This window comes from Scyliorhinus canicula, chromosome 9 (assembly GCF_902713615.1).
Source record: "Scyliorhinus canicula chromosome 9, sScyCan1.1, whole genome shotgun sequence".
Lineage (NCBI taxonomy): Eukaryota > Metazoa > Chordata > Chondrichthyes > Carcharhiniformes > Scyliorhinidae > Scyliorhinus > Scyliorhinus canicula.
In genome coordinates, this window is record NC_052154.1 from 128,687,276 (window position 1) to 128,706,479 (window position 19,204).

At 50.4% G+C, this 19,204-nt stretch overlaps 1 protein-coding gene across 1 annotated transcript in view; it reads left to right on the forward strand.

Moving 5' to 3' along the window:
• Positions 1 to 19,204, forward strand: part of LOC119971676 (anoctamin-9-like) — a 411,929-nt gene that overhangs the window by 232,443 nt on the left and 160,282 nt on the right. Inside the window, exons 13-15 of the mRNA XM_038807554.1 lie at positions 4,009 to 4,173; positions 13,343 to 13,379; positions 14,194 to 14,305. Coding sequence (XP_038663482.1) covers positions 4,009 to 4,173; positions 13,343 to 13,379; positions 14,194 to 14,305 — 314 coding nt within the window. The remainder of the gene's footprint in view (positions 1 to 4,008; positions 4,174 to 13,342; positions 13,380 to 14,193; positions 14,306 to 19,204) is intronic.

The following is a 19,204-nucleotide window of genomic DNA, read 5'->3' on the forward strand; positions in this document are numbered from 1 at the left end:
CGGGACTTCCTTCATAAACAGGTGTCAACCTTCCCGCTCCTACCGCTAGGGGATTCAGGACAGGGTAGTTTCCAGAGGGTGGTGCTAATCGGGCCCTGGTGTTTAGCTCAGGACGAGAGGCAGCTTGTTTGGGCCCAAGCTGTCTCGGTGTCATCTGGACTCTGCCAGCCCTTGCGGTTCCCCATGGTCTGCACCCAAGGTGTCGATGCTCAGTGATTGGGCCATGCTTTGCGGTGCCTTGGCAATGCCCACCTGTGACTGGGACAAACTCCCCAGTGCCTCAGGCATTCCCATCTGAGAGCGAGACATGTCCCGCAGCACCTCATCAAGGTCAGCCTGGTACTGGGTCACATCCCCAGCGAGTTGGACAGTCTGCTGAGGCCCTCAGCCATGGCTGTCATCTACTGCGCCACACCTTGGACATCTTCACTCATGCTGTCATGCACCTGGCTGTCCACCGCGGTCACACTAGCAATGTTGACGTCGGTGCCACGCATTGCCAGCGACATCTTGTGTGCCTGTAGACTCTGGAACTACAGCCGGCTATGGACCTGCTGGAGTGTCACTAACATCTCTCTCTGAATATCCCGGCTGCTCCCCAACGTCTCCATCAGCTTCGGGATAGCATGTTCCATAGGCTCAGCATCTGGCTATGACCCAGCTGGGTCATGGGGTCCAGCAGACTTCCGACTGCTGTCTCGCCTGGCATCACTGCCATCACCTGATGTACATCAGCAACTGTGTGGTGCTAACCAGATTGTGCCCCAGAAGACTAACCACTCACGTTGTCCACCGAGGTGTGTGTATCTGCGCTGGTGGAGGGTGGGGTTGGCAGCTGTATCACGTCGATCATGGCATCCTTGGAGCTCTCCTCTGAGGTGATCCCAGGGGAGGCAGGGGAGGGGGCCACACCGGATGGGCCGGCGCCATCGGCTGGAGGACCTGCAGGAGAATGGACATGTGGTCAGTGGGAGGGATGTGTCAGTGTGTATGGCAATAACAACTCACGTGTGTCAGGTCCTCCAGGTGGGGTCCAGTGGATCCTCACCACTGTGGCGTGCGCTGGCCTCCACATTGGTGACCTCTGTGTCCACGGCCACCACAATCGCCTCCATGGCCCGTTCCTCAAAGGTTGTGAGGATTCTTATGTCCAGCACCCCTCTGCTAGTCTGGCCCTCCCCCAGTGATTGTGGGAGAGCTTCTCCTGCGGAGACACAGAGAGGGTTTTGTTAGCCGCACACATGGTTCACAGTGTGGGGGGAGTGGAGAAGGAAGGTTTGGGGGGGTGAAGGGAGGATTGGATGGGTTGAATGCTCGCGTGGGGGCAGCAAGGTCTCTTGGGGGGGGGGGGGGAGGAGGTGGAGGTTGGAAGCGTTAGTGTCAACTCACCTGAGCTGCCCGGTGTCATTAACCTTTTTGTGACACTGGAGAACAAACCTGATCACGGTTCCCTGATGGCTTCTGCCACTTCGTCCCAGGCAGCACTGGAAGCCCTGTGGCTCACCCTCTGGCACTCTCAGGGGAACAGGACATCTCTCCTGACCCCCACCACATCTTGGAACCTCCCCATCTCCAAATCTTGGGACTGGACATCTCGGCACCATGGCTGCGAGCTGAGTGGGGTTGGCTGCGCAAGTGCCGTTTACGTGCTGCTCGACGTTGCTGGCGGGAAGCTGGCGAGCATGGTCCCGGCGAATCAGCTGGCGAGCCTTCATTTGCGACGTGAAGCCCATGGCGCCTCATTAAGTCAACCAATTAACGTTGAATAGCATTCCCAGCCTCGTGGGGCTGAGCCTGCGGGAGCTCGCGGCAGTTCACGTTCGCTACCACACTTTGAAATCTTTACAGAGAGTCACATCAGGAACGGAGAATCCGGCTCCAAGCCTTTCATCCCTTTAATTTCAAGTGTGGAAGATGTGCACAAAGCCTGACAATGATTCAGGGTCACGAATGGTGACCTTCCAGTAGCATCATTCCGATACCCACAATGGAGTGAACTTTACAGCACCCACCTGCTCAATTGATGGCCACTTAAGACCTTATTCTGCCACTGCCATAATAATACATGCAGCTGGGGAAGGTAGAAGGAAGACGGCATCCTGCAACTTTAGCAGCTCAGGCTAAAAAGCAGGAAGGAAGGACGAGTACCAACTTTGGGGTGGCCCTTGTGCAATTGGGGGCAGACACACACTGACCAAGTAATCTCATCCTACCTGTAGCGTCTCAGGCAAGCGACTACTCAGAAGTGATGACTGCATAAAAGTTCTGTTTTATTCACCTAACTATACACTTCTCCCACTTCTTGAAGGTCTCCTGCATCCCTACCCACCACCGGGCTGTGGTATTTATATCCCAATAGTCCCAGGTAAAAGGGTGGATAGCCCCGCACCTACATCTTGGTAACTTGTATTCAGGTGAGGCCACAGGGACATTGCAGATCCCTGGGCCTCCTGTAGGGTTATAACACTACCCCACAGGTAGGTAGGGTGGCGCAATGGTTAGCATTGCTGCCTTGCAGTGCCGATGACCCGGGTTTGATCCTCACCCTGCATCACTGTCCATGTGGAGTTGGCACATTCATCCTGTGTCTGTCTGGGTTTCACCCCTACAACCCAAAGACATGCAGAGTCGGTGGATTGGCCTACTAAATTGCCCCTTAATTGTAAAATTTAAAAAAAAACACTACCCCCCCACTCCGGTCTCTAAAACCTAACATCCCCCACCTCTCCATTCCCTCTTGGCACATCCCCTGTTCTTTCCTTGACCAGTATCCCTGAACTTATCTTTTAAGTTCCAGAGACGCCTTTCTTCTCCTCAGGACTGTCTGGAATTCCAGCAGTGGCCGCTACTTGCCTCTGGTATTCAGGTACTACAAGACCTCCCAGCCAATCTGATTGACCTGGGGGTCAGTCGAGGGCTGGATTTCCTTAGCCTGAGAGGCAGAAGATCCACTCCCAGGTAATCAACACTGCTCCCAGCCTATTACCACTAAGGGGGAGCCGGTAAACTTTGCAGACACTGGAGCAGAAGGATTGGATTCTGCAGATGTCACATGTAATGAATGTTTTACATGTTACCTCTGTTGCAGATGGATGAAGAGCAAACCAAGAGTTCACGGTTCTTAAGAAGGCTGTTCTAAATACACTAGGAAATGATAGATGCAATGAGCATTGTAAGAGATGATCCTTCACAATGGCAAATCTGTGGAGCGTGCTGAATATCCACTCAAGGCTGTCCTGAAAAGCTCTTCTGGCATGGTCCACAGCAGATATATTGTTTGAACATTACAATTTTTTGAGGCTCACATTGTAAATTGTTGGACAGGTTTCATGTGGCAAATTAGGCACTGGGGCATACCAAAATTTCACAAGTGCAGGCCCTTTATTTATATCTTCATTGTTTTGAATACTTCTGATATGTACTCTGGGCATCTATGGAGAAGCTTGATCTAATATTGTGGAGGCCACATTCCTTGATCGAAATGAACACTTTTCCTTCCCATCATATTGGATCAATTTAGCACCTGAAATCAGGCACAAAGTAATTATATTTCTGAGCCCCTGGTGTTTCTATTTAATGTGCTCATTATATTAGTGTGTATCCCTACTGCACCTGTTCTTTATTATCTAACTTTACTCTGTGTATATACCATAAGTATGTTGTATCTGTAATATCTGTGCATGTGTTACTGTTACTATTTTCTACTATTTATTTTGGTGTTAATTATCTTAGCTATTAGATTTATTCACTCCTATCCTGTTACTATCTTGGCCTATGCAGCTGTATGAGTGTTGTGGTGTTCCCTCTTAAATTAGTCAAGTACCCTCATCTGTGCCGGCCATGTCAATGTTGGATGCCTTTGCTGTGACTCTCTCTTTTACTACTGTTGTAATCCCCTTTAGTCCTTCTCCAACTGCTTTTGTCTGAGTATCTTTCATAACTTCTTTGCTGATACTGACCTCCCTTTGACAATTTTAAATAATTTTTTTCTTCTTTTTTTATTTACAGATTACCATTATAATCAGTATCACACTTGGCATTGTGATATTCCGAATTGTGACAACTGTCATTCTGACAAAAACATCGGTGGCTTTTGTGCGTGACAATTCAAATTCAATGGCTATAATAATTAGTGCTTTGTTGCATTTCCTCACAGTTGTAATAATGACTAAGGTAATTTACCTCCGTGAAACTCTGGGGGTGTACTGAAGTGCTCTATCAGATCTGTACAGACATCGGAATCGTGTCTTCAAGATTTCAATGCTCTGCTTTATCAATGTTCATGTAACAGTATGAACATCGGTGTACCTACTCTCAGTTGCATTTTCTGGCCGCTGCACAGGCATGATCACCCACGTCCTTTGCAGGTACCCTTTGTCACTGATGAATTGGGAGATATAGTGGTAATATCACTGGACTAGCAATCCAGAGGCCAGGTTAATGTTTTTGGGTCATGAGTTCAAATCCTACCACAGCAATTGGTAGAATTTCTGTTTATTTGAATAGAAACAACGTGCAGGGGTACGGTGAAAATGCATGGGAATAGCACAAACTCATAATGTTCATTTGGTGCAGAATGATGGGCTGAATGGTTTCCTGCTCCATCACGATTTTGTGATTCGGGGCCAATCCTGAAGCCTGTGTAGTCCGTTGAAGATGTCCAGGATCTACAATCTTCTCAACATGTAGGAGGCATGGAAGCATCCCAGGTATCTTCCACAAACCTACAGCACGGTAGCACAGTGGTTAGCACAATTGCTTCACCGCTCCAGGGTCCCAGATTCGATTCCCGGCTTGGGTCACTGTCTGTGCGTAGTCTGCTCGTTCTCCCCGTGTATGCATGGGTTTCCTCCGGGTGCTCCGGTTTCCTCCCACAGTCCAAAGACGTGCAGGTTAGGTGGATTAGCTATGCTAAAGTGCCCTTAGCGTCCAAAAAGGTTAGTTGGGGTTACTGGTTTACAGGGATGTGGTGGAGGCATGGGCTTATGTAGTGTGCTCTTTCCAAGGGCCGTTACAGACTCGATGAGCTAAATGACCTCCTTCTGTATTGTAAATTCTATGAATTATTTATTGTGATTGCACACCAGAAGCACATTGAGTGAATGAAACCCTTTCCTGGTGATATATTGGAATGATTGTTGCTAGGGAGCTTTTATGGGCTTATGTGTGCAGTGGATGGCACCTGCACGTGTGTGAATCTGGAAATAACCACAAAGCCCAGTGCTGTGACATCCTGGTTAGCTCGATCTCTGAACATAGTGCACAATTATGGTCCTTGCCAAAAAGGTGCTTGTGACCTCCGATATGTACCTGTGGGTGGAAGCTTGACAAGTGCCATAGGGATCCAGAGTGGAACACTGGCAAGAACGACTCCCATCAAAGTTAAGAGCAGTGTTGACTTTCAGAGCCACTGGCAATGGATGTCCTTCCAACTCCTGGAGAATAGCAGAGGTGAGCCACCAGATCTCTGAAGATTCAACGGCATTGGTGACACTGTCTCTCGCTCACCTGCAGAAAAGACGTCTGGTCTGTAGGCCCTTGGTCTTGGGATGCACCTATACGCAATGTCTCCATGAACCTCATCCTCTGCACCGGAAGGGGACCAGGGTGAAGCTCCTCCCTTTGGAAAACATGGTGCTGCCAACCCAATATTTTCTGCCTTTTCTGCTGCCTGTATGCAATTATGCAGGAAGCAATAATACCAGCCTCCATCTTCCTGAAGATCTCTCTGCAGGGTCAATGAGAAGAATTCATGAGTGAGCAACAACCATCAAAGGTCCTACTTCGGTCCATGACTAGTGAGTGACTATGGGTTCGAGGGCTTGGCGTCCATGTCAGCACCTACAGCCTATTGAAATCTTGGCCACCTCATGGTCAATTTCAAGGCAAACAGTATCCTCCTGCCTAGCCCCCACCTTAACATAACTGACTGCACTGAGATTGCTTTGGTCAGGCGCTTGGTTGTGCTGCTAGATGATTACAATTGTTGAAATTCAGATGAGTGCAAGTGTTTAATCAAGGAGTGAGATTAATTAGGGAGGGTGATCTCAGAGTTTCCATATGTACTGGGTGGCCCGTTAGCACAGTGGGTAGCACATGTTGCTTCACAGCTCCAGAGTCCCAGGTTCGATTCCTGGCTTGGTCACCGTCTGTGTGGAGTTTGCATGTTCTCCCCGTGTCTGCGTGGGTTTCCTCCAGGTGCTCCGGTTTCCTCCCACAGTCTAAAGATGTGCAGGTTAGGTGAATTGGCCGTGCTAAATAGTCCTTGGAGTCCAAAAAGGTTAGGTGGGGTTACGGGGATAGGGTGGCTCTTTCTAAGGGCCGGTGCAGGCTCAATGGGCCGAGTGGCCTCCTTCTGCACTGTAAATTCTATGTGAATCTGCCAGCACGAGATTCTGAGCTCCTGCTTTAAACAAACCATTCCAGGTTGTTCAATTGCCCTTGACTTAATTCTTGCTTGGGTGATTTCCATATTTGGAATAAGGAGACCGATTGGTGGAAGGATTTGGAATTAGTTTTGCATGAATGAGCTTCATTGCTTAATTCTCCTGTTCCCTGCATTGTCATTGAAAGGGTTCTAATATTTCTCAGCTGCGCATCTCTCCTCAATTGGTAATACACAGTTCAGTTGTGTGTCCCTTTAATTGGCCTCCCTTGTGTAATGCAGCAGTGTCTCATTTGTAATTGCTGTTGTACCATTGCTTCAGTTTTCAAGATGGTATGCTGGGGTTTCACTAACAGACCAGCTCCCTCCTGATTTGCCTGCAGAAATCCTTCTCATCATACTGCAGGAGCATATTGTTCAGGCTTCCCTCCCTCCCATAACTCTTGATCCTCTCCTGTAATCCTTAATGCCATTGAAATATTGATACCATACAAACATGAATTAGGAGCAGGCCACCTGGCCCTTTTAACCTACTCTGCCATTCAATAAGATAGTAAAAAGTCTTACAACACCAGGTTAAAGTCCAACAGGTTTGTTTCAAATCACTAGCTTTTGGAGCACAGCTCCTTCCTCAGGTGAATGAGCTGTGCTCCGAAAGCTAGTGATTCGAAACAAACCTGTTGGACTTTAACCTGGTGTTGTAAGACTTCTTACTGTGCTCACCACAATCCAGCGCCGGCATCTCCACATCATTCAGTAAGATCACAGCTAATCTGAAGGTAACCTCAACCCTTATTCATGCTTACTCCTGATAATTTTGTCACCCCCTTGCTATTAAGAATCTAGCTAGCTCTTCCTTGAAAACATTCAAAGCTTCTGCTTCCAAAACCTTTTGAGAAAGAGTTCCAAAGACTCACAACCCTCTGAGAGAAAACATTTCTCCCCATCTCAAATGAGCAATCTTTTATTTTTAAGTAGTGGCCCCTTATTCAAGATACTCAAGATAACGAGGTAACAACCTCTCCATATCCACTCTGTCAAGACCTCTCAGGTTCTTAAAGGTTTCAATCAAGTTGCCTCTTATTCTTCTAAACTCCAGTGAATACAAGCCTAATTCGTCCAAGCTTTCCTCATAACATAACCCATCCATTCCAGGTATTGGTCTGGTAAACCTTCTCTGAACTGCTTCTAAAGCATTTACATCTTTCCCTAAAGGAGAGCAATACTGTGCACTGTACTCCAGATGTTGTCTCATCAGTGCAACTGAAGTATAACCTCCCATATTTTCTAATCAATTCACCTCACCACAAATCATAACATTCTATTAACTTTTCTAATTATTTGCTCTACCTGCACACTATACTTTTGTGATTTATGCACATAGACACCCAGATCCCTCTGAATCTCAGAACTCTACAATCGCTCACCATTTAGATATTCTTTATTCTTCCTGCCAAAATGGACCATTTCACATTTCCCCGCATTATACTTGTGCGTGGGTGGGGGAAGACCCCGTGGGTGCAGCGACCTTTTATGGAGTGGGAGCGAACGGGGTAGAGAGGGGTCTGGCGTTGCCGAATATGATAAATTACTGGGTGCCGAACATTGCAATGGTGAGGAAATGAGCCATGGGTGGAGGGGTCGGTGTGGGGACGGCATTGTGTAGGGGAACGACTTTAAGAGCTTTTTCGTTGGTGCCTTTACGATTCTCACCGGCCAGCTAATATGCAGGCCCAGGGCGGTGTCAGCCCTAACGATGTGGGGGCACTGGAGGCAGAATTTGGGGTTGGAGGGTGCCTTGATGTGGGCAACGATCTGCAATAACCATAGGTTTGCGCCAGTGTGGCTGGATGCGAGGTTTAAGAGGTGGTGGCAGGCAGGTATTGAGCGCTTTAGGGACTTGTTTATGCAGGGCAAGTTTAAAAAAAAAACATTTTTATTCTTCTCATTTTCCACTTTTTCAACAAATATACACCCAACAAAAGATTACCAACAATAACAAATATAATAGCAACCCCCAACCAGCATCCCCTTCAACACGGAAACCCAAACCTCCTCGCTACATCCCAAATACAAAACAAGAAAGACCAAAAGAGAGTCCACGGTCATCCCACACATGGCAAACAATAAACAATACACTCAACTTCGCCCCCACCCAGCCCCCCGTTCCTAATGTTCAATGTCATCCAATTCTTGAAAGTGCAGGGTAAACAATGCCCATGAATTGTAGAACCCTTCCATCCACCCCCTCAACTCAAACATCACCTCTCGAGCGTCAAAAATTCCAACGGGGGAAATCAAATTACGGTGCTTGAAGCGCTCGGGTGTCATACAGCGTCTGATCTGCAGAGTGGGCTGCACCAGTGGTCCAGTGTTGAAACTGGATAAGCCGGTTCCCACTGCCTGTGAACCGCACCTCCCTCCACCCCCCCATTCCCCACCACCACCAGTAACGAACGAGATCATGGCATCACTGAAGTTCATGAATACTCTGCCATTGATGGCCGTGCAGATTCGTATGTGCAGCCAGAGGGATCCTGTGTTTGCAAAACTACGTCACATTATCCTGCACTACCAGATACAGAAAGCTCCTCGGCAGCCCTACAGTTACACATCATGAAGCAGCAGGAGTGTAAAGCAAGGTATCCTCCTATGGGGAGCTCTTGTGGTCACCCCGATAATCAAGAGATAATCTTGCAGGACCTGCATAATGGATGCTCAGAAGATGAAGGTGCTAGCGAGGAGCCATGTGCAATGTCCTGGAAATGATGATTTGGCATGCCAGGAACACCAGAAGCCCCTTCTGTCAGCCTCGCTCCATCCCTGGAATAGCCATGATGTGGAGATACTGGCATTGGACTGGGGTGAGCACAGTAAGAAGTCTTACAACACCAGGTTAAAGTCCAACAGGTTTGTTTCAAACACTAGTTTGTTTCAACACTTCCTCACCTGAGGAAGGAGCAGTGCACCAAAAGCTAGTGTTTGAAACAAACATGTTGGACTTTAACCTGGTGTTGTAAGACTTCTTACTGTGCTCGCCCCAGTTCAACGCCGGCATCTCCAAATTATCTCTATGTAAAGAACCGACCTCTGACATCTCCCCTATACCTTTTTCCAATCACCTTAAAATTATGTCACCTCATGACACCAACCACAACCTTGTCAGCAACCCCCCCCTCAAACAAAAAGCAACCCAACTTCTGCCTCCCATTAACTAGGCCACCCAGATAGCATGGTGGCCCCCGCTCAAAGCATCCAACCTCTCTTCCCTCCATTCCCCCCGACCATCCCCACCGCCAACACACAAAGTGTAACAAAAAGCACACTCACCATCACTGCTCCCCTGCCAAGACCGGCCCTGGCAAACCCATCCCCAGACATTTTAAAAAGCACACAAAACTCCAAAGTCCAATGTCCTCGCAGTCTGTCCCTCGTAAAGACCATTGCCTCCTCTGGCGCGTCAAAATAAAGTTCCCGTTTTTGGAAAGTCGCCCACAGGCCGGCTGGGTATAATACGCCAAACTTCACCCCCTTCTTAAAGAGGGCCACCTTTATCCGGTTGAACCCGGCCTCCTCTTCACCAACTCTGCACCCAGATCCTGGTAGACCCGCAGCTCACTTCCTTCCCAGGTATATTCTTGGTCTGCCTTAGGATCTTTTCCGTATCCAAAATGCGATGCAGTCGCACCACCATCACCCTCGGTGGCTCACGCACCTGCGACCTCCTCCTCAGCGCCCTGTGCACTCGGTCCACCTTGAGAGGCTGATCAAAGGCCTCCTATGTGCCGATATCATGGTTGTGTTGTAATTCACCAACTGACCACTGGGAATCCCACTAGTATATAAGTGAATGTTAGAGTCAGGTGACCTCAGACTGACTGGAGATCAGGGAAGAGAGAGTTTGCTTGTGCAGGATCATAACTGTTATTCAGCTGTTGTTTTGTATATAGTTGACCCACAGTTCATGTTAATAAATCATTTATAGCTTTAGCTACAAACATTCTTGTAATATAAATCAGGCCATCTGACAAGAGCATTACACCCTCCCCATCAAAATCTCCAACATTTTCGCCACATGCATAGCGGCCTATGTATCTTTTTTTTAAAATGTATTTTATTACAAACGTGAATCAAAACAGATTTCAGCAAATAAACACCCCAGGAAACATACTTCCCAGCAATCAACTCTACAGTCTGTACAGATTTTTTCCCTTTTTCACCCCAACCCCCCCCCCCCCCCCCCCCCCCCCCCACACCGCTCCCACTCCCTCCTCCACTATCCTCGCTAAGGCTGCGAGCACTCCCGCCCAGAATCTTCCCAATTTTTTGCAACCCCAAAACATGTGCATGTGATTCGCTGGCCTCTGCCCACACTTCTCACACTCATCTGCTACCCCCTGAAAAAACCCACTCATTCTCGCCCGAGGCATATGCACCCTGTGCACCACCTTAAACTGTATCAGGCTCTTCCTTGCATAAGAGGAGGTCCCGTTTACCCTTCGCAGTGCCTCACTCCATACTCCCCAATTGCTCTCCCCTCCCAACTTCGCTTCCCATTTCTCCTTTATCTTTAGCTCCCTGCTCCTCCAGCTGGCCTCCGTATCTTCAATGTCTTCAGGTATCCCAAGAATCTTCACATTTTGCCTCATGGTGTGGTTCTCCAGGTCTTCCATCTTCTCCCTCAGTCTCTTCTGGCTTTCCCGCATCACTCCCAGCTCGCGGCCAATGAGGCCATCTGATGCTCATGCTCCCCCACCACCTCTTCCACTTTCTGAATCATCCGGTCCTGGACTCCAGCCTCTGCTCGACTTGCTTAATCCCAGAACTCAGCGGCTCCACCACCTCTTTCCTCTGCTGCTGGATCTTGTTCAAGAACTCAACTAGCTGCTGTGTCAACCACTGGGCGGCAGTGCGCCCCATTGCCTTCTGCCATCTTTACCTGTGGCACACCACGAAAACTCTCCTGCTCCAAATGCTCTTTCTAGGGGCAGCACGGTAGTATAATGGTTCACACAGTTGCTTCACAGCTCCAGGGTCCCAGGTTCGAATGCTGGCTTGGGTCACTGTCTGTGTGGAGCCTGCACGTTCTCCCTGTGTGTACATGGGTTTCCTCCGGGTGCTCTAGTTTCCTCCCACAGTCCAAAGATGTGCAGGTTAGGTGGATTGGCCATGATAAATTCCCCTTAGTGTCCAAAAAGGGTAGGTGGGGTTACTGGGTTATGGGGATAGGGTGGAGGTGTGGGGTTCTGATTCTGAGACTCGATAGGCCGAATGGCCTCCTTCTGCGCTGTAAATTCTATGATTCTTTCTCGTGGCACTCTTCATCCGCTGATCCATGCACCAGCCACACCAGAGGAGTATTACCTTCCCTGGGCACTCCTGCACCTTTTGCCCTCAAATGCTAAATTGCCCGTAGTGTCCTAATAAAAGTAAGGTTAAGGGGGGGGTTGTTGGGTTACGGGTATAGGGTGGATACGTGGGTTTGAGTAGGGTAATCATGGCTCGGCACAACATTGAGGGCCGAAGGGCCTGTTCTGTGCTGTACTGTTCTATGTTCTATGTACTACACCCTTTGGGCGAGGACAGGCTGATAAGATCCACCTTAAGTGGGAGCCACCAAATGAGCCCACCCTTCACCTTGTTAAAGGAAGGTCGCTTCCTTGTCAGCTCTGCCCCCACATCCTGATGTATCCTGACAAGGCAGATCCTTACAAGGCTTCCTTCCGACTTCAAATCGGTGTTCTTTGACCCACCTCAGGACCTTCTCCTTATCCTGGAAGTTGTGAAACTGAATAATGATCGCGCTTGGTGGGCCCTATCCACCATCTGGTGGTTGGGGAAGAGAGACCATCATCACCCACCATCGTCCAATGCATCTGTGATATATATTCAGCGGGATTCGAGCCCTCCACTCCCTCCGGCAACCCCACGACTCTGAGGCTCTGCCTCCTTGATTTTCAGGGTTGCCGACCTTAGCCTTCAAACTCTCATTCTCATGCTCCTCCACCCTCATCTCGAATTTTAATGCTCACCTTGCCCTGTCAGCGCCTTCTCCACACCCTCCAATACCTTGCCCCCATTCTTCTTCACCGCCTCGAAAGTCTTATCCAGCTCCACCCGGACAGTGCTTCCTCAATTGACTTATGCAATCCCTCCGACACCGACTTCTGCTCTTTTCGAAATCATAGAATCATCATAGAATCCCGACAGTGCAGAAGAAGGCCATTTAGCCCATTGAATCTGCACTGACCCTTCAAATGAGCATTCTGCCCTTGTCTACCTGCCACACCCCACCCTATCCCTGCAACCCCATAATTTAAACTGCACATCCCTGGACACTTAGGAGGATTTTATCATAGTCAATTCACCTACCCCGTACATCTTTGGACTGTGGGAGCAAATGCATAGTAAACTCCCTAGCGAGCACATCTGAGACCATGTCCACCATAATCGGGGAGCGTGATAGCTGCAGCGCTGACGTCGCCATTTCTTCTACAGAGGAACTACGCGAGGCCACTATGAATCCGCTGAAGAACTGCTGATCGGGTTTCTTGATTCCTTTCCCCTTCCCTTTTGGTGTGATTTCAGTGTGGGGACCCTGTAGTACTGATCCAGAATGTTTTCATGTGAAAATTTCCTGATAAAAACTGTCAAAAAGGCCTAAGAAATGTGGATTCTGGTTGGACCTAATGTGTGATCTCCCTCTCACATGCCGCCACTGGAAGTCCGAGGCTGCCAATACTACTGAGAGGTGCGCAATGTGGGTTTACCAGGGGAAATGAAGTGCGTACATCAATTTTATGCACTTCCCACCTGAGAATCGGTACCTGTGGGTCGCAAAATGCAACCCCTGTGCCCAAAAACTAGGACACATTAATTTCTAGATTTATGAGTTCTGCAAATATTTTATCCTAAAAAAGTGAATGAGAAACTAATTGTTGATATTTTACATTCCAGGTCAATTATACAATTTCGAAGAAGCTGTGTCAGTTGGGTATGTAATTTTATAACTCTGCAGTACATTGTAAACTCCATACAAATTATCGTTTCAAATATCCACAAGCCTTCCACATGTATCAGGAAAATCCACTGCCTGCTTTCGATTGGAAAGGTGTTCCAGGCTACTATCATAATTCCAACCATATCCCCTTCAACCCACTGGCATGCCAATTGAAAAATATTTTTTAAAAAGCATCCATCTTAACCTTGACTTGTCATTGAGGCCCACTATGCCTATCTAGTGACCAGGAGGCCTCAGTGCCCAATGTGGGAAGTCCCAACTGCCAATTGTAGCCTTGGGCAGCTCCGTTTGCATTGTTTGCCTCATAATGGGAAGACTAAGATTTCACCTCCTGCAAAGCCAAAAATGGTAGCTGTCCAGAACACCCATGCCTTCGCAATCTGGCAGATTGCACTGGAATGCCACTGGATATAACCCCAAAGTATTTTAGAGACTGTGGTGCATCGGTGTAATGTTGGGAACATTTCAAACAGCAGGGAAGTTTGTTATGGATGTGAGTGACATTGGCTTGTTCAACGGGTTAGACGCTGCTGCCCTGACTGGTGAAAGTTCTGTCTGTTCACTGGTTGCAAGGCAGTCTCTTTAATTCAGTTCATAAAGGGCCTGAGCCCAAAGAACAAAATCTAACACCAATGAACACTATCACATGAAGGAAAATATCATACTAGTGAATTGAGGTTTTGGGGCTGAACCACATTGCAAGAAGATGGGACAGTTGTAGTTATACAGGGAATGTCATTGTGAGGATAAATCAAAAATCCACTTATAATGATCTCATGTTTTGCAGAAAGAAAGCGCACTGTGTTGGCTCGAGAAAACAGCTTCACTATAAAAATGTTCACATTCCAGTTTGTTACAATGTTTGCTTCCATCGTTTACATTGCTTATTTTCTGGGAAGGTGGGTACTTCTCTAAACATCCCAATTTTTATCAGTTAGCAAGTCCTTGATTCATTGTGAGAAATGTTATGAGAAATTTACTAGTATTGTAAAAGAGATTGGGCGGAATTCAGTGGAAAAATTTCAAAGTTCATTTGTAGCAGGTTTTTCAGTGAGTTTCCCACCAACTCTGCCGGTGGGTTTCCCACCGCTATCCAATGCCACAGAGAGCGCGATATTCGGGCCTCGTAGCAGTTTGCGATGCAACCGGCCAACTCCCACAGGTGAATTTGGAATCGCGCCGTAGCGCGGTGAGAAATCAATTATCAGCACTTCAATCCCATTTCCATACCATTGAAGATAGCTATCCATCATCCAACGGCCTCCTGTCATTCACCGGCCACCAAAGCAAGTGGTCATGCTGTCGCTGATTAGTACTCCTTTTTAAATACGTGCACCTGATGGAAGGACTCTGTGGGGAGCCGAGGAGATGAGTAGCCATCTTTGCTCACATGCAAAGAGCCTGGGAGCGCTGGGCTTGATTGGAACCTCTATAGGTCTAACAGTTCAGATGGGGCAGTTTTTGTACAGTGTGTTCAGGAGGATTTCCTGACAGAATATGTGGATAGGCCGACAAGAGGCGGGGGGGGCACACATTGGATTTGGTACTGGGTAATGAACCAGGCCAAGTGTTAGATTTGTTTATGGCCGAGCACGTTGGAAATAGTGACCACAATTCGGTATCTTTCACTATTACAATGGAGAGGGATAGGGCCATATGGCAGGGCAAGGTTTATAATTGGGGGAGGGGTAATTATGATGCGATTAGGCAAGAATTAGGGAGCATACGATGAGAACAGAAACTGTCAGGGAAAGGCACAAATGAAAAGTGGAGCTTGTTCAAGGAACTGTCCCTGTCAGGCAGGGAGGAAATGGCCATGTGAGGGAACCATGGTTCACAAAAGAGGTTGAATATCTTGTCAAGAGGAAAAAGGAAGCGTATGTAAGGATGGGAAAACAAGGTTCAGTTGGGTCGCTCGACGGTTACAATGTAGCATGGAATGAGCTAAAAAAAAAGGGCTTAGGAGAGCTAGGAGGGGGCATGAGAAGTCCTTGGCGGGTCAGATCAAGGAAAACCCCAAGGCTTTTTACTCTTATGTGAGAAATAAGTGGTCACTCCTCTTCATGCCTTACCTCCTCTCTCACAGCAGCCACCACGCCAGGTTCACGATTTTTAAAAGCACACGTGGACCGTGCAGCCGGGAACCCGGCCCATCGGAGGTAGAGAATCTCGGGTGGGTCACTCCTTTTTAAATACGTGCACCTGATGGAAGGACTTCTGTGGGGAGCCGAGGAGGTGAGGAGTCACCGACCGCCATTACGGTGGCCATTTTGCTGCACACCCACTGACCACCCACCTCGGCCCCTGGTTCTACACAGTGAGACCGGCCATATGGGTGTGCTCATGCCGCACTCTGCCACAGCGCGCCTGGCCCAAATACCCCGCCCAACTGGCTGACACCCACCGGCAGACCAACCAGGGCAAGGTCCTTCCAGCAGGGTCCTTCCAGTCACCGAGTGGGGACCTGTCCGGGATCTCGCAGACCTCCATGCACAAGTGCATCTGAGCCGTCACCGAGGCCCCATATGCACAGGTGCCTCACTACATCCATTTCCATGTGGACCGGGCCCACCAGAATGCCCGGGCAGTGGTGTTTGCTGCCATCGCCGGAATTCCCCGGTCCAGGGGGCGATAGACGGGAGGCATGTCACCCTACAGGCACCTGCGGATAACAGACCACTCTACACTAACAGAAGCAGGTATCACTCAATGAACATCCAGCTGGTCTGTGACCATCAGCTGCTCATCGTGCTCCTCTGCGCCCGATACCTGGACAGTGTGCACGATTCCGTCATCCTGGCACACTCGGTGATTCCTGACATGATCGAAGGGGCACACTGCCCCCACCCCCCCGCCCCCCCGCCACCGGCTGAGGGGTTGGCTCCTAGGCGACGGGGATATCCACTGCGGCAGTGGCTGATGACACCTATCCGGAGACCACAGACCGGCGCAGAGACCCGCTATAACAACATCCATCGAGCGACCAGCAGTGAGATCAAACGGTGCTTCAGCATCCTGAAGATGCGCTTCAGGTGCCTGGACCACTCTGGAGGGGTCCTCCAGTACAAGGCTGAGAGGGCCGCCCGCATCGTTGTGGCCAGATGCATCCTCTACAACTTCGAGCAGCAGAGAGGCGATGTGCTGGAGGAGGAGGATGTGGAGGCAGGGCAGGTTGTCCAACAAGCAGGATGCCAGAGAGGGGGATGATGAGCAGGACATGGGACCCGGGCAGGCAGGGGAGGCCGCACAATGTCATCGCCAGGGCCAAAGCACACGGGACCCTCTAGTCGCCTCCAGGTTCACCGTCTAGGAGGGAGGGGGTGGAGAGGGGTGGGGTCTGGCCAGGGGCATGGACAACATATCTCGGACCCACACCCCCTCACCACATCGCCCGCTTGCACACCCTTCCGTTATACATACCTGCGGCGCTACGAGCTGGGGCCCCTGGGTTGGTGGTTACAGCAGGTCTGGTCCATGGGATAGAGGATGATGACAGTTCGCTCTGCGATGAGCTCCAGTGCTCCACATCGTTTGACGTGGTCTGACTCATGCCCACAGTAGCACCTTCCACCTGGCTAGCGCCTGCATGCGAGCAGGCCAGTCGAGTCCCTTAGGGTCGGGGCGCTGGGTATGGTGAGGGGGGGATGTGGAGAACATGGTTCTCCCACAGAGCCTGCACTGGTCCCCGTCCCGTCGTCCACCTCCTCCGGCTGGCCCAGACCAGCCCACCCCTACACCCTTCAGACAGAGCACTTAGGTAGGTTTTATGGTGTTGACAGGTTTTATTGTGCACAAATATATACACAGGCTGTGAACTAGCCCCAATAATTAAACAGTGCTATGTGCCCGTGCCAACCTAACTGGTGTCTAACTTTCTGGCCTTGTGGGCCCTAACACTATACCAAGGTCGTTCCGCGGGGGTACAGCAAGGGTGGAGGCAGCCTGATGTGACTCTTGCCCTGCGACAGGGTTTCCGGTTGGCGTGCGTCTCCTGGGGCGACCCGGCCTGGATGGGTCCGGTGGCTGCTCGGGTGTCACGTGTGTCATGGTGCCGCCTTGTTCTGCCCGCCAGATGCACCAGGGACAGGAGGGGGTGAGCCTGAGGTGCTGCAGTGTTCCGGCACCGGACCCGCTGGAGTAACTGGCAAATGCCCCAGCACCACCTCCTCCCTCGGGGTGGCCGATGACCTCGGGCTACTCCATTGGGCAGGGGTATGAGCGGAGCAATCCCCTGGCGCCACCTGGTGCGGCTAGTCCTGGAGGCCCGCTCTGGTCTCGACCAGGGTCTGCACGTTCGTGGCCATGGATCACAAGAAATGGGCCATCTCCATCTGGGACTGCACCACATCACACTGTGACTGTGCCACCTCCCTCTGGGTCTGGGCCACCTCCCTCTGGGACTGGGCCACCCCACTAAGCGACAGCACAGCGTCATCAGCGCCTGGGCAATGCCGCCGACGTTCCTAGCCATGGCCTACTGTGACTGGGCCATGCTGAGGAGCCCCGCTGCAAATGTCCAGGTGGCTCTGGCACATGGCTGCTGTGAGAGGGCAAACCTGTCCTGGGCCTCGGCCACCGCCGGCACAGAATGTTCCAGGCTTCGACACCTGATCCATAACCAAAACCGTCGCCTCCAATGCCTCCACCGTGGATTGACTCCTCCACCTGCCCCTGCAGGTGCTGGATGCCTATCGTCATCCCCTCTTGTGGTCCCTTGGTCTCTTGCTGCATCTGGACTGTGGCTGGGACTGGATGCTCCAGAGGCTGGGACCCGTCCGGACCCTTGGCTGCTCCAACCTCCACCTGCTGTACCGGATGTGACGTGCGGTGCGCGCCAGATAATGTCCCAGGAGCCACTTCACTAATGTGCCCAACCGAGGTGATAGTCTCTGGGATTGTGGGGTGAAGGGGTTGGGGGGTGGGGGGGGTGGGTTGAGGGTAGTGGTGGGTGTGGGTTGGAGGGGTGTGGGGGGTTGTGGAGTCCACACACATGTCATGGCGATCCGCAACTAAGCAGGGTCTCACTTCTTCACCTGCCACCGAACTCCACCTCAGTGACCTCCCTTTCCTCTGGGTAGCCGACCACGTCCAGTGCCCTTTGCTTGGGCATGGTCACGAGCAGCAGTTCTGGTGCCCCCCCCCCCCCCCAGTCTTCTCCCGCTCCCAATGGTTGTGCGCGGCCCTCTCCTATGGGGGTGGACACAAACAGCATGCAGCCCAGTGGTTGAGTGGTGGCCTCAGTGGCCGGGGCATGGGTGCTGGCATGTGGGGCAGGGTGGGGGCTCGGCTGTCTCTTGGAGGGGGGGGGGTTTGTGCCAGGGGCATGGAGCAGCCAACTCACCCTGGCAGCCCTAGGAGGTTGTGGAGTTTCTTCTGGCACTACATGCCAGTCTGGCCAGGTACAGGGTCATCCTTCTCTCCTCCACGGTGTCTAGCTCAGCTCACTGCTCTACTTCCAGCCATCATGTTGGCTGGGAGGGTGTGTATGGGGGGAAGGATCGTTTAAGTGCGGCTGCGGCGTGTGAGCCTCATGTGCACCAATCACGGACCCCACGAATCCGGCACCGTTTTTCATGGAATTGGTTGCGTCCCACATGGCGAAGGTGGTAGCCCATTTAAAGTAGCAGAATAGCTGTTGCACCGTTTTTCTGTCGTAAAATGCCACAGTTCTCATGCCGGCGCGGCACTTAGTCTCAAAATCGGAGAATCCAGCCACATGTTTCTCCATTACTATTACTTTAACCACTACCCCTACCCACATTTGTCCCCCATCCCCCCCACAAACTTTTTTTTTCTTT